This window comes from Chrysemys picta, chromosome 5, assembly GCF_011386835.1.
Source record: "Chrysemys picta bellii isolate R12L10 chromosome 5, ASM1138683v2, whole genome shotgun sequence".
In the NCBI taxonomy this organism is placed as follows: Eukaryota; Metazoa; Chordata; order Testudines; family Emydidae; genus Chrysemys; species Chrysemys picta.
This window is the reverse complement of record NC_088795.1, coordinates 80,923,125-80,938,855: the sequence shown is the minus strand read 5'-3', so window position 1 is coordinate 80,938,855 and position 15,731 is coordinate 80,923,125. Positions and strand designations below refer to the sequence as shown.

At 46.4% G+C, this 15,731-nt stretch overlaps 1 protein-coding gene across 2 annotated transcripts; it reads right to left on the bottom strand.

The window, feature by feature from the left end:
- Positions 1 to 860: 860 nt before the first annotated feature.
- CDKN2AIP (CDKN2A interacting protein) lies at positions 861 to 6,818 on the bottom strand. 2 transcript variants are annotated; one of them, XM_065596696.1, is made up of 3 exons: positions 5,950 to 6,818; positions 5,695 to 5,825; positions 861 to 4,337 (listed from the first exon to the last, which is right to left on the bottom strand). In XM_065596696.1, the coding sequence occupies exons 1-3, from the start codon at positions 6,381 to 6,383 to the stop codon at positions 2,134 to 2,136; spliced, it is 2,769 nt and encodes a 922-aa protein (XP_065452768.1). In that variant the 5' UTR covers positions 6,384 to 6,818; the 3' UTR covers positions 861 to 2,133. The 2 variants fall into 2 exon arrangements, with proteins under 2 accessions (XP_065452768.1, XP_023961075.1); XM_024105307.3 differs by having other exon boundaries at positions 4,195 to 4,337; positions 5,726 to 5,825; positions 5,950 to 6,757.
- Between the last annotated feature and the right edge of the window lie 8,913 nt (positions 6,819 to 15,731).

Genomic DNA, 15,731 nt, shown 5'->3' with positions numbered 1-15,731 from the left:
TGATCAGCTGCATGGCATTCTGGGGGGGACCCTACTACTACCCCATTACTGTCCGTGGATACCTGCAAGGGGGAGTCTCACGCAACTCGGAGGAGGATTTTGTGGATGAGGAAGAGGAGGAGAATGGGGCCACTTCTTCAGCTGCACTGCACACAGAACTCTCACTGAAATCAAAAGCTACATACTTTACCACCAATGAGTTCATTATGCAAAATCGTTATAGAATAATCACTTTAATGTATTGCAATCAAGTGTCTAGAGCTTAGGTGCTTTTGTTACCATAGAATCTGAGCGCCTCACAATCTTTAACATATTTATCCTCACTCACAACCCTCTGAGGTAGGGAAGTACTATTATCCCCATTTTCCCAAATGGGAAACTGAGACAGAGACTAAGGTCCAAATCTTCAAAGGTATTGTCCAAGGTCACACACCAAGCCTGTGGCAGAGCAGGAAAATGAACCCAGTCTTCAGTAACCTAAGATAGTACCCTAACCACTACACCATCCCTACAATACATTTTCTTACCTATCAAATTTAATCTAATGACAATTTTTTTTCCAACTGTTGGTGCAGCAAACTCACCATCAAGCTGTAATCTACCTTCTATAATACCATCAGAGATTCGGGAATCAGAAAGTAGTTTTGTCAATTCACAGGACTGAAGAGAACCATGTAGACCATTCCTCAACTTTTATTAGTTCTACAGTGATACCAGTCGTAGAATTTGATATTGATAGTATAGAGCAGATCTGTTGAGTAAGATAGCACATTTTTACATAGAAAAAGTGCTTAACTACCACCATTTTAAATTTGAGAAACTCCTTTCACAGAATTGAAAAAACACTATGAACAACATGCTCTCAGCCATTACTTTTATTATCCAGTGTTTTATACACTCCATTTATAATTCTTTCCAGACTGCTGCACCTAAAGGGCCATGGTTTCCCTTGATCTTTGTATGAAACTTCCTGATATCAGTGTGAGTACTGAGTGAGTAAACAGAGTAAAATAAGGCTCAAAATATGTGTAAACTCATTTCAGAAGACACACTCAACCCAACAGAAGCACCTGCATTTCCTCTGCCCCACATTTAATTGATGATAGAGTGGGAATAGTATACATTCCAATATTTATTGGAAAATATTGTTATTCTAGTTTTACATTAGTATCTCTTGTGCATCTTAATAAAACAATAAGAACCACCAGTAACTACACCTTGAAACCCTTCCACATTGAAGTCAGTGTACATTTTTCTTTTTATATAAAAAAAAGAAGTACTGCTCTGTTGATCATTTTCACAGATGCTTCTGACCCAGTTTAATGTATAAGGTTTTTTTTTTCCAAAAAGATGTTACTAACTTTTATCAAAATGGTCAGTTTTCAAAGCATTTAATATCCAAAACAAAATATTAAAAGTGAGGATATCCCAGAAGTTTATTATTTTTAATAGTAGCAGTCATAAAATATGCTTATATAGAAATCCATGTTTATCTGAAAAACAAAGTGTAAATGGTATTTCACAAGTTTAATTTGCTTAAAGAGTTTTGGTGGTTGAAATCACCCTGATTATTATTTACTGACAATTTGCTATTGTAATAATGTTAAACAGGATCTCATATTTTAGGATTAACTTTAAAATGTTACAACTTTTCATAAAAATAGTCAGCCAACTATTTTCTCTCTTTTCAACAAGAATAGTGAACATTATGGGCAACAAATTTCAAACAGACAACCTTTTCCTTGAAATTTAACAACTTTCAACCATTCAAGTACTATGGTCCCTATATACATTCCTATGCAGCTAAAAAGACATGGTAGACAACTGAGCACACTACCACCAAATTGTAAGAATTACAAAATTATTAGACTTTAATCAAGTTGTACCTTAATCTTTTAATTAAAAATAGAAGACTTAGGTAGACTATTTAGCAAATAAAACAGCACGCTAGTGTGCTCTATATTAAGGCATACCTTTAAATGCACACTTTTCTTGTGATCTATAAGAAGTTATTTACAATTGCTACCGTGTGAAAGGAACAATAATGTAGTTGTTCTGCAAAACTGAGAAATACAAAATATCTGGAAGCCTACATTTTCAGAGTACAAAAGTAACCCTCAGTTCTTGTGTGTCCTACAGGATCTCTTGAGGATTTCTTAAAGCTGGGGGTAAATTTGAGGGTTTTGATTCTTCATCAAGAAGTACCAAATCTTCAATTTCACGTCCTTTGTACTTTCTTTTACATATCTTTACAATAACTTTCTTCTTTAGAAATAATTTCAAAGCTTCCCTTGAAGCTATAGCTTTGGCATTTTCCTTACTTTTTCCACAGCCAGTACCCAAATAAACAGACTTGCACCTCAGTTCACAAACTATATTTTCATGAGAGCTTTTATTTTGAGGTAAGTCTGCAAGTTCCTTCAGTGGAACAAAAGTTACATCTAACGTGGCTTTCACAGACTGAATGGATGAGTTTAGAAGTTCTGCATGATTGACATTGGGACTAAAACCTCCAACAGCAACCAACTTCCAGGCCACAGATTTGTACAGTCTATTGAAAAAAGGCTGTCTTTCTTTTGCATCTTCACTTGTTAATGGCTTCCATGACACTTTAGCGGGACTTTCAGTAGTCTGGGAGCTGCTTTTGGAAGCCACCGGTGGAGCGCCAGCCTGGGAGCTGCTTTTGGAAGCCACCAGTAGAGCGCTGGCCAGGGAGCTGCTTTTGGTAGCCGTCGCCGCCGGCGGAGCGCTGGCCAGGGAGCTGCTTTTGGTAGCCGTCGCCATAGTGCTGGCCTGGGAGCCGCTTTTGGTAGCCGTCAGCGGAGCGCTGGCCTGGGAGCCGCTTTTGGTAGCTGTCAGCGGAGCGCTGGCCTGGGAGCCGCTTTTGGTAGTCGCCGCCGGCAGAGCGCTGGCCTGGGAGCCGCTTTTGGTAGCCGCTGCCGGCGGAGCGCTGGCCTGGGAGCCGCTTTTGGTAGCCGCCGCCGCTGCCGGCGGAGCGCTGGCCTGGGAGCTGCTTTTGGTAGCCGCTGCCGGCGGAGCGCTGGCCTGGGAGCCGCTTTTGGTAGCCGCTGCCGGCAGAGCGCTGGCCTGGGAGCCGCTTTTGGTAGCCGCTGCCGGCGGAGCGCTGGCCTGGGAGCCGCTTTTGGTAGCCGCCGCCGCTGCCGGCGGAGCGCTGGCCTGGGAGCTGCTTTTGGTAGCCGCTGCCGGCGGAGCGCTGGCCTGGGAGCTGCTTTTGGTAGCCACTGCCGGCGGAGCACTGGCCTGGGAGCCGCTTTTGGTAGCCGCTGCCGGCGGAGCGCTGGCCTGGGAGCCGCTTTTGGTAGCCACTGCCGGCGGAGCACTGGCCTGGGAGCCGCTTTTGGTAGCCACTGCCGGCGGAGCACTGGCCTGGGAGCCGCTTTTGGTAGCCGCCGCCGGCGGAGCGCTGGCCTGGGAGCCGCTTTTGGTAGCCGCCGCCGGCGGAGCGCTGACCTGGGGGCCGCTTTTGGTAGCCGCCGCCGCTGCCGGCGGAGCGCTGACCTGGGGGCCGCTTTTGGTAGCCGCCGCCGCTGCCGGCGGAGCGCTGACCTGGGGGCCGCTTTTGGTAGCCGCTGCCGGCGGAGCGCTGGCCTGGGAGCCGCTTTTGGTAGCCGCTGCCGGTGGAGCACTGGCCTGGGAGCTGCTTTTGGTAGCCGCTGCCGCTGCTGGCGGAGCGCTGGCCTGGGAACCGCTTTTGGTAGCCGCTGCCGGTGGAGCGCTGGCCTGGGAGCTGCTTTTGGTAGCCGCTGCTGCTGCGCTGGCCTGGGAGCTGCTTTTGGTAGCCGCTGCCGGCGGAGCGCTGGCCTGGGAACCGCTTTTGGTAGCCGCTGCCGGTGGAGCGCTGGCCTGGGGGCCGCTTTTGGTAGCCGCTGCCACTGCTCTGGTCTGGGAGCCGCTTTTGGTAGCCGCAGCCACTGGCGGAGCGCTGGCCAGGGAGCTGCTTTTGGAAGCCGCCGCCGCAGCGCTGGGCAATATACTCTTCTTTTCATGTTTGGTTTCCATACTGGAATGATAATTCATTTTTGACTCAGTTCCAGATGAAGCAGGTGCTGCAGTTGAATTATGCTTGGTAGTGGTTTCATAATTAGCTGCTTTTGTTTCTGTTCCCGTTCCTGGCACTGAGCTCTTTTCTTGGTTTGAAACTGAGGATGACAGTGAATGCTCTGGATCTTTTCCCACATCTTTTTCCTCTTTCTTCGGCAACATGCTCTCGGTCTCCTTGGAAACTTCTGTCTTTGTCGACTTAGAATCATTTCCAACATCCTTAGAATCTCTACTTTTGTCAACGGCTCGTTTCTTGCAAGGTTCCTCTACCCCTTCTAAAAAACACAAATAGAGTTATGTCCTTACTTCCATAACTATGAAGCATAGCTCCCTGACTACTGGCAATTGATTTAAAGTTTCTAGAGATACTAGTCCAAACAAAAATCTCTCCTGGACCTAAAACTGATTAGTTTAAAGCAGTGGTTCTCAACTAGGGGTCTTACAGGGGTATATCAACTCATCTAGATATTTGCCTAGTTTTACAACAGGCTACTTAAAAAGCACTAGAAAAGTCAATACATACTAAATTTCATACAGACAAAATGAGAAAGTAAGCAATTTTTCAGTAATAGTGTGCTGTGACACTTTTGTATTTTTATGTCCGATTTTGTAAGCAAGTATTTTTAAGTGAGGTGAAGCTTGGGATATGTAAGCCAAATCAGATTCCTGAAAGGGGTACAATAGTCTGGGAAAGGTTGAGAACCACTGGCTTAAACACCCACAAACTCAAGAGTTTGAAATCTGATTCCAAATGTTACCTTGAAATTCCAAGGCATTTCAGTTGCAGAGAGATATGCTAAACTGGGTGCTATGATACAAACATAGATCCAGGGTTCAAATGCAAGGTTTTGATTTGGACACCTCTCTATTTTGTTTACTAAATCTCTTCAAAGCACTGTTTTCTTCTGGGAATTTCTTTAAAACTAGACACATTTACAGCCAATATGAGTATAAAGTTGGATATGCTTCACATTGGTCATCATTATTATTAGAAAAGCCTACTGTGAGCACAATATAATGGGATGAAAGGTCAGAGCACAAATGCCTGCAACAGGTTGACAAACCTATTTAAAGAATACTTTTAACTTAGGCTAAGCCTACACTACCCGCCTGAATTGGCGGGTAGAAATCGATTTCTCGGGGATCGAATTATTGCATCTCATTGGGATGCGACAATCGATCCCTGAATCGACGCGCTTACTCCACCAGCAGAGGTAGGAGTAAGCGTCGTCGACGGGGAGCCGCGGAGGACGATTTTGCTGCCGTCCTCACAGCGGGGTAAGTCGGCTCCAATACATCAAATTCAGCTACGCTATTCGCGTAGCTGAATTTGCATATCTTAAATCGACCCCCCCTGTAGTGAAGACCTGCCCCTAGTAATTCAGAAGCATTTGATGCAATCAAACAGCAACAGTAAAACACTTAAAATAGCAAGATACTGTACTCTCATGTTTAAAGTTTAACATTGAGACTGACAAATGAGAGTTAGCACGGACATAAAACTATTATCCTGGGAGGTTTTAAATCCTAGCTATTAAATCCCGATTATTAAAGATGGGCAAAGGCAAGTTCTCAACATTTGAAAATCATTTTCTAGACTCCTAGGAATTGTCACAGCTATGATCTGCTAACCATTGCTACTTGATATGCCTCTTTTCTTCACCTTGGCAACCAGTTCATCTCTCGTAGTGTGGGCGGGCGCATCGGTCACTTTGATGCCTTCAGCCATTTCCAGCACCTTTTCCATCACTGACAGCGGGTACCTGGGCAGGGGAGACAACGGGAGCGAGCTCAGCACGTCTCCAGGGGAAACGCGCGCCCGTCAGCCCGCAAACGGGGCGCCCCAACCCTGGCCAGTGTCCCTCCGCCACCGCCCACCCCACTCACCGGCAGCCCAGGAAGACGTGGTTGGCCCACACCATGGAGAGAGAGACGAGGCGCTGCAGGGCCCCGCTGTCCCCGGCGGGCGAGCCCCCCGCGTTCCGCAGCAGGAACTCGCGGCGGTGCCGCCAGTGGTGCTCGGGCTCGCAGTCCCCTCGCAGCTTCTCCACCCAGGCCGCCTCCTGCCGGCTCCGGCCCAGTGGCTCCGAGGCCGCGGCCTCCGCCATGTTCGCGGCTCGGCCCCGCGGCGCGTGCCCGCCTCGCCCCCGGCTGAGGCCGCTACTGCAGCGGCTTCCCGCTTGCACGCGCGTCGCGAGCCCGACCACCGGCGAGCCCTGACCCCCTCCCGCCTCGAGCCGCTGCAGCGGGCGTGCGGGGACCGCTCTCGGAGCTAAGAACAACGGATGCAGCCGATTCGCCACTTCCTTCCGTCTGTCCATTATGACCTCACTACCGGTGCGGCCGCCCTCTTTTCTCCGCGGGAGAAACCGAGAAGCAGCAACCAGCTGCCTTCCCAGCGTGCTGTGCGGTTCGAACTGGTGTCTGTTGTTGTCTCTCTCGGGCCTCTCACCAGGAGCCGGGAGCGCTTAGGGAAGCGGCCGCCTGCACCGCCCTCATAAATAGGAACGTCCGTCCCGTCCCGTTCCATGAGTGATTATGACGTCACCGGGGGCGCTCTCCAGGCTCCGTGCCCAAGATACCCGGCTGGAGGGTCTGGGCCTGGTTCAGCGCGGGAAGGTTTCCCGGGGATCGGGATTTGCCCGCCCCATCACGTGGCCCCTGGGTCCCTGTCCCGGCACCGTGACCGCACGAGACCCGATGTGAGGCCCCAAGGAAGGAACCTGGGAAATGCCTTTCTGTCCTTCTGTGTCATTGTGCCCATAGAAATATGGGTCTCCCACTGTTTGGGGCAGCTCGTGCTCCAGGGGTGGCTCCAGACACCAGCGCACCAAGCGCATGCCTGGGGCAGCAAGCCACCGGAGGCAGCCTGCCGGTCGCTGTGAGGGCAGCAGTCAGGCAGCCTTTGGCGGCAGCGGACCTCCCACAGGCACACGCCAAAAGCCGCCTGACTGCCATGCTTGGGGCAGCAAAATACATAGAGCCGCCCCTGTCGTGGTCACCCTGAGAGCCTGATCCCCTCCCCTACTTGGCTCAGTGCAGATTGGCCCGATGCTGGAGAGGGCATCTGTGCAGGAAAACAGCTTCTTGGGTTTCAACTCAGGAGGGTCAATGAGGCAGCAACAGCCTGTTGGCGTTGGCTTGGTGGAGGTGGTCCAATTAAGTGGTTTTCAACCTTTTTTTTCATTTGGGGACCTCTACAAAATTTCAAATGGAGGTGAAATCTTAGAAATAGTCAGCAGAGCCCCAGGGGTCCACAGACCACAGGTTGAAAATCACCAGGCTAGATAAGGAGGGGGCCTGAAGGCAACAATGTGACGAGAAACTGTAGGCTGGATGTTGCGGGATGAAAGCATTGGCTAATGGTGGGTACCAGTTACCTAAGTTGAAAAAAAGACAGTGCTGCCCATCCATCTGACACCAGACAAGGATATGCAGCAAGGGACCTCCTTCATCTAGGCTCTTCTTCACAAGACCTGAAGTCTGCCTCCAAAACACATGCATTCTCTTTGCTGCATAAATACTGGCAATAAAAGGGATCTTCAGGGCAGTGCAGGAGATAACTGGATACTCTGGAATAGGTCAGAGTGGAATGATAAAAAAACATCCAGACAACAGAGTGAGAAGTGTCAAGTAGGCTGGATTGCAGCTGCTCAAAGCGCTGGTATTTTATAGGCTATCATTTTGTGTTCCAGAATCTACGTTTTCATTTAAAAAAAAAAAAGGTCTCCAGCTGTTCAGGTTATAAATAAAACCTTCAAAGTGCGAGCCAAGTGTAACTGATGCAGTAATGTGTGCCTGAGTTAGCAGAGAGTCTAAAACACTAGCTCTGAGAAATGTGAACTGCACCTAATTTATTGGGTTTATAGAAAGGTTACTCCAGTAGAAGCAGGAATGAAGACAAAATGGAGAAGATGCAGCTGCCTTTTATAGTCTTTTGCCATACAGCTTGATTTCCTTTGTTCCAAACACAAGCTGCCCAGCACATGGCCTGGCAGTTCTGTCCACAGGCATGCCCCTGCATGCCTTGCTGAGTCATAAGGTGTATCTGCCTTCTCTCAATGGGTCAGTTGTGTAGCTGATGTCCCTTGATGGGCAGTCAAGCAGGCTAGGCAGTGCTGATGCCAAACTCTCTGGTGGTGTCATCCAGATGCACAGTATAAGTTTGGAACTACAGACATCCCATGCATATAACTTACAATACAAAGGTGATACAAACACAAAAACAAGATTATCATACCTGGCAAATTATAACATTTTTGCAGGTACCTTACACGGCATATCTGGCATAACTCATTGCAATTTTACAATATTGGTACGCATAATATCTCAAAGTGCCCCCCAAATTCCATACAGCATCACATAGGTGTAGGTTGATTAAGGAAGTGTATGTAAAAGAGAAAAGAAAGAAATAATGTGCTGTTAATTAAAAAAAGAAAAAAGTAGCAATGGTTTCATTCTCACCAGGGAAGGCACTTCTGAAGCTAAACACCTCATTGGTGGTGCTAATACTGTGCAATTAATTTTCGAGATAGGAACAAAAGAGAGGTGTTTTTGTTCCCACTAGGCAAAGCAGTTTTAAACACCTCATTGATTGTCGTATTGTTAGTCATTTGGGGCTCCATAATAGCTTCTCTTGATAAAAACAAAACTAAAATCTCCAGGTGAAACCCTCCAATGGCTATTGTCACAACAGTGCACCCTCACTTGCTATATCAGGAAAGTTTATTTCTGCTCCTGAAACTAGTGTAGCCAGATCCAATTATTTCTGTGAAGCAAAGTCGCACTGAAATGAATAGGGCAGTTTCCCCATTGAGTTCAATTATATTTTGTGCTATAAGGATAATATGCTGTGATACTATTTACACAGCTTAATATGAGCAGTCTGTACCTCAGTACAGCAAAGTAAATTAAAGAGAACTTGGAGTTATTATCACAGTAGGGTGAGAACTAAGGGCTCTTATCACCACACTGTAGTAAATTCTCAGAGCGCCATCCATGGGTGGGTCCTTGAAAGAAGAAGTAATTATCATCAGGCACTTACAATGAAAGCTCCAGGTTGGATTCTGTTAAAAAAGCAACTTGACACCATCACCAGGAAAACAAAATGGCAACCGACGTCTCACCATCACACAAGATGGCATTCACGTTCTACTAGTGCAGCACATCAAAATCCTCACAGTCAAGCAAGGGACATCAGTGTATTTCAATTCTACTGACGCATGTGTGGGTGTGCACCCTCTCCCACTGTCTCCCAGCCAATGGACCAGAAAACATGGAAACAGTAATTTGCATTTTCCCAATCTAATTGTCTCAGACCATGGAATTTTATTAGATACCATGTCCTCAAAGAATCCTCAATACAAAAAGGAAATGCTTGTTAAAATAGCATCAAGGACTTTATTTAATCCCATCAGCAGATGGAAATTTGGGATGAAGACTACTATTAAATTCTTACTTCCCTCTGTTGTGCCACTGTAAACAGCTCTGCAGTGTAAAATCACCCTCTATTGTGAGGCTTCATCATAATCAAGAACCACGTAGTGTAAGCTTAGAGAGTAAAATTACAGAGATAAATGAAGGTCTTAACTGAATCTCTTCCCTATGTGCATATGTGTGTGTTCTCAACACCTTAATGGTTGCTTTAAACATTCTTTTGTATATAATAAATTGATATGTGGGGCTGATAACACCACCTGTTACTAAGGCTACCGGACACTTCCCATTGTATGACCCTGTTTCCAGCTATTTATAACTTTGCTAAACTTCCACTATTCAGGCTGAAACTTTCCATGCTGGAGGTCTGCCTCAGTGTGTGTTTTTTTAAAATGTTTGGTTCTGAGAATGAAACTAGGGAAAAATATGATTTGCCCATCTTAAATTCTTGAGACCCTTCCTTTGGAAAGCTCCATTGCCCACATGGTTTGGAGCAGAGGCTTGACATTTGGCAAGAGGGTTGACCTTTGTGTCAGGAATGTGCCTTGTGCATCCTCCTGAAAATCTGCATTATGTGGCCAAGTTATCAGCCTCTGAAAAATTGCAGTTTACATTCTCAATAGACATGTCTTCGATTTTAGTAGCTAAAGTCTCTGAAGATTCTCACAGCTCCTAGTGCTGACCAAATTGTGCACATGCTATCCCCACAAAACAACTGTCCATGCACCATCCCCTCACCACTCGAACGTGTGACAGGACTGTACATGCACAATCCTACAGAGCATGCTCCAGTCCAGTGCTATGGGGCTAAGAAGGGCTTTCACTGTAATTACTGCTCCAGGCCATGGTGAGGCCAGCCATTGGCACTGAGAGCATAGGAGCCTCTCTCTCCTGTGCTTTCAATGTTGCTGGCACACAGGCAGCATGGAGGTGATGAAAACAGTATATAAACCTGAATAGAACAGAGGAGGATGCTGACTGATTCAAATGCAGAGGGGACAGAAGCCAGATGAGGTGGAAGGAAAGAATTAGACTGGAACAAGGACTCTGATGAGAATGAGACTGGAAGGGACAGGAGAGAAACTGTGACTGGGAGTTGGAGCAGGGAAACTGGGCAAGATATCTGGGAGCTGGGGGAAAGAGCAAGTTGGGCTGGTTGGACCAGGAGACTGGGATTGGGACTCACTGAGCAAGAAGACTGGGCTTAGGAGCCAGCGAGGGAAATGGGGATTAGAAGCCAGTTGGTTGGGGTAAGTGTGATGCTTCCCAGGATCACCCAGGGTTGTGACGCACCTCACCACTGCCTGCCTTTAGCGTGAAGAAGTCTTGACTGTACCTGCTGTGGATCAGCTCCCTGAAACCACTTATCTTTGGTAACACAAGCACTTCCTTCCAGGCCTCCACAGGCCTCACTCTGTACAGGTAAGCAACAGGTACATGCCAACCCCTGAGGCCTCCAAATGTCCCAGTGCTCAGTCCCTGCTCCACTGAGCACTCACAGAACTCTTAGATCCACTAGTCCCAAAGGAACAATACACACCAGTTTGTATGCCTCAACTCAGATCACCACTTTGCTTAACACCACAGTACTTAGATTATTTATAGTGAAAACAAGAATAAGTTTATTATCAAAGAACAGACACTGAAGTGACGGTGAGTGAGAATATTGGAAACAAAAGGTTACATAAAACACAAAATCATAACCTGCTTTCTAGAGGCTCAATTTAAATAACAAGTTATCCTCCTGTCTAAAGAAGCTTCTCTCTTCCAAAGTTCTCTCCAGCATTTTCAACCAAGCCTGGCTGAGATCCTTCTTTCATGAAGCAAACTCGCTGTCCAATTACTTCCTAGCTGAAGTCTTTGGCCCATAAATATACCAGAACAAACCTTTGATGTGCATCTCAAGACAGGGTATCGCTCCCTGCTGTTTACCTCTTCCTGTTAGTTATCCACTCTCTGAAGTTTTCACAATTCTTCATTAGCATTCGGCTAAGACTGGAGGCCCATTGTGAACCAGGAAATACTCAGTTTACATATAAACAGTTAGATGGCAGAAACATCTCTTGTCTGAAAGAAAACTTGTTTTTCACCTTTGCTGGTGATCAGACCCTGGACATAGACGTCAGAACATAATTTTCAGGGTATGTACATATCTCCTTAGATAACATCTGTACATGCATTTTGCAATGATATTGATGACCAGTGTGACTCAGGCTTTTATTAGAGATCTCATATGACACTTTTTGGTGAACTAGAATGTAATTATGAGTGGGATTCCTGTAACCCTTATGCATCTCTTATGCCCACTGCCAGCTGGCATCAAGAAGTCCCTGGGTCACAGGGAGAATACTGAAATTGCATGAGGGGAGGGGAAGATGGACTGACTGGACAAGGAGACTGGAGCTAGGAACTAATGTTGCTGAGGTGGGGGGAACAGGGGCAAAGGAAGAGGAGAGACAGATCTGCCAAGGAGCTGAGGTGTGGGGGGAGAACTGGGACTGGCTGAGCAAAGAGAATGTGAGAAGAAGCCGGCAGGGAGTGGGAGAGGGGGGTAGGAGAGAAACTGAGATTGAATGAGAAGATTGGGAATTGGAGCCAATGTGGGAGTGGGACTAGGGAGACAGATTGGATGAAGAGCTGGCAGGAGAGAACTGGAACTGACTGAGCAAGGAAACTGTGAGCCAGGGGAGGCTGGGACTGGCAGCTGGTGAAGGAAATGCGTGGGGGCAGGTTCGACTGGCAACCAGTCCACTGAGGGAGGAGAACACAGTGAATGAAGAGCTGGCAGGAAGAGTGGATACTGGGGCTGGCTGGACAAGCCATCAGGGCAGGGCCGGTGTAACCACTAGGTGAACTAGGCGGCCGCCTAAGGAGCCAAGATTTGGGGGGCCCCAAAAAGCGGTGTCCAAAATTTTTTTTTTACACTACAGTATGCATTTTTGAAAGTTTATAATAAGCGATGCTCTGGGAGGGAGGGAAGGGGAAGGGGAGAGGGGGCGCAAGGAGGAAGTTTCGCCTAGGGTGAAAAATATCCTTACACCAGCCCTGCATCAGGGGAGGGATGAATGAAACAGGAGGAGGAGAGCCAGATCTGCCAATGAGGTGGGATGTAGGGGGAGAACTGGCTGGGCAAAGGCACTGGGACAAGGAGTCAGCGAGGGAAGACTGGGATTGTATGAGGAGCTTGGGGAGAGAGACTGGTACTGGGAGCCAATGAGTGGAGGAGAGGCAAGACAAGTCAAATGAGAAGCTGGGACTGGGGAACTGGGACTGGCTGGGCAAGGAATCTGGGACTAAGATGAGAAGCCTGAGGAGTGATGGCTGGTACTGCATTAGCAAGGAGATTGTGACTGGGTCTGGGATGAGGAGCCAGTTGTGGAGAGGGTAGAAGGTGTCAAGTTTGGGGGAAATGGGAAGAAGAGTCTATGCCCATTAGAGAACAATCCCCTCCAGAGCATGGAATGGAACCTAAACTTGCCAAGACTCATCATTCCTCTACCATCAGTAGGTATCTGTGAAAATCACTTGCAAAATGTGTCTTATCTCCCTCTGGTGCTGGAACACATAGATATGACAACCTACTATTGCTATCAGTTATTGCACTAGCTCAAGTGGCAGAGATCCATGAGGTGGATCTAAAGTTCCAACCCTACTGATGACCTGTATAGGTATCAATATGATGCCACATGATGGCTTTTCTTTTCTTTTCTTTTCTTTTCTTTTCTTTTCTTTTCTTTTCTTTTCTTCCCCAGTTTGCTCTTTTTGAAAAACCTAGGAAATTACATACCAAAAATGCATTCTCAATGAGACTGAAGCTACAGACGACCCTTAGTTAAAATGCCCTCTTTCAAAATGACCAGTCTTCCATTGTTTACAATGGGAGTGAAATCAAGCTGCCCTCAGGAAAGATGATGGCTCCCTATGCTGTCAAGAGTCCGAGGTTGGGGGTGGGGGGGGACGGACACTGGAAGGAGCAGGTAAATGGAAGCAGTGGCCATCTTTACTAAGGACAAACTGTGGCCTCTATATCATGGAGAATAATAGGAGATAGTGGCCATTTTGAAAAAAGGCAGTTCTTTGTGGAATTCTCTGAAGTAGAACATTTTTCTTAAGTCTCTGCTGATGGAGAAACTTACAGATATGAAGAATGATGGCAAAGATGACCATTACTGCACCAGCACTTGTCCTTCAGAAGCTCAGATTTTGGTTTTTGTTTTTGAAAGCAAGTCTGTAGCCATTATGGTTATGAAAAAAACATTAAAAAGTCTGGAACAATAGTTTTGAGAGGTGTGAAGTACCCATCCATCTCAAAGAGGTGTGAACTCACATGCCAAGTTACTAGGAGAAGGAGGCTATGGAGCTGCCCCATTTACTGTGATTAAGTTCTCATTTTGGTGCCTGAAGTGAGGGGTGTTTGGGAAATTCCCCAACTTTTGTTTTTCACCAATTAAGGCAAAGCCAACCCCAAGGAGCCTAGTTGAGCTCATGGGCTTATTGAAGTCCTACCAAAGGGAAGCCAAGCTAATGGAGTCCAGTGGAACCAAGTGGCAGCATAATCATATTCTGAACATTGCACCGTCTATTGTGAGCAGTCTCATTTTGCCAATCCACTTATTTGGACAGAGCCTTGCAGAGTACTACTCCCCAGTGAGTTGGGGAAAGGGAGCTAAATCTACAAAGACATCCATTCTTCCCAATGTTCATTTGGCATTTGAGTTAATAGAGTTAGCAAAAGTAAACAAAGAGTTTAGGGCCATAACATCTTTTAGAGTCGACAAGACCTGAATCTGTATGGTAATAAATTAAGGAGAAGATACTTTTTATATAAGAGCCTACATTTTTTCTATAGAAGTCTTTGTATATCATAAAGAAACAAAAAAGAGATCAAGCCCAATTTTTTTTCTTGCAGGTCACCTTTCAAGGGTTTACAGATAGAACGTTAGGGTTTCATATGACAGCTGTACACCAGAGCCAGAGTCCAAGAAATAGATGATAAGGCCCAAAGATTCCTTATGCAAATATTAAAATGGAGAGAATGAGATCACTGTAACCCAACCCAAGATCAAGGGGAAGAAGGTTCTCTCTGACAAAATTGGAACAAGGAATGATGGTCTACTCATCATACCCAAAACTGTAAACCACTGTAGGTATGCGTACACCTCAATAAAAGACCCACGGTATGGCCGTGGCTGGCTCAAGTCAGCTGACTCGGGCTTACAGGGCTTGGACTGTGGGGCTAAAAATTGCAGTGTAGGTATTTGGGTTTGGGCTGGAGCCCAGGCTGTGAAACCCCGGTGGGGGGGAGAGTCTCAGAGCCCAGGCTCCAGCTTGAGCCCAAACGTCTACACTGCAACTTTTAGTCCTAGAGCCCAAGCCCTGTAAGACCAAGTCAATTAACCTGAGCTCTGAGACTTGGTGCAGCAGGTTTCTTTATTGCAGTGTAGACATACATCCCTGTCACACCTTTGCTTCAGCAGGTGAGAGTTTTGCTGATAATTAGAGTGCATCACCTCCCTGCCACACCAGCCTGTCTGCTTCACCAACAAACTCCTTGAGACTCTGCCAGGCTAAATTTTGCACTGCCGGTAACATACCGTTAACCCTAGTTCCCGAGAGACATCTGGACTGCAGTGTCCAGTCCCTCTCACTGTGACAGTCTCAGAAATTATTCGCTGCTGCATCCAAAGAGACTGTGTATACACCAGCCTATTGGCTAACTGAAGACTCACACTTCAGCTTGATACACAGCACTCAGAAGGTTTTGTAATAAAACAAGAATACTGGTAAGTATGTTAACAAAGACCAGAGATTTAAGTGATAATAAACAAGAGAAAATTATCACTTAAATGATACTTATGATACTTACAAATGAAAATTAAGCAGGTTTTCTAGTGTCTAAAACTTAATTTTAGCAAGTTGCAATCTTTGCTTAAGCAGTTTTCTTACTTACAGAAAGTTATCTGCAGTCTAACTTTACAGGTAAGAGGATCCAACTTTCACAGGCTCAGGGAGTGCTGTATCCAACGTCCCTTAAGTGATGGATAACTAAAACGTCTTTTTGCTCTTCTTATGTTACCAAAGCCTGTTGTCTCTGCCTCAAGAGCCAGGAAGACTTCCTGGGGTGCAGACTCTGACCTCTGATGTGAGCTCACTAAGCTCCTTCCTCTGTTACTTGTTAACTTGATTGTTTTGTTTAGCTTACATGTACATGTACTTTCATTAGCCTCTGCCTG

Coding starts and splice junctions, on each gene's coding strand:
- CDKN2AIP (XM_065596696.1), bottom strand. CDS start 6,383: ATGGACAGACGGAAGGAAGTGGCGAATCGGCTGCATCCGTTGTTCTTA. Junction 5,826..5,949: donor CACGTCTTCCTGGGCTGCCG/GTGAGTGGGGTG, acceptor TCCCCTGCCCAG/GTACCCGCTGTCAGTGATGG. Junction 4,338..5,694: donor AGGCATATCAAGTAGCAATG/GTTAGCAGATCA, acceptor TGTGTTTTTTAG/AAGGGGTAGAGGAACCTTGC.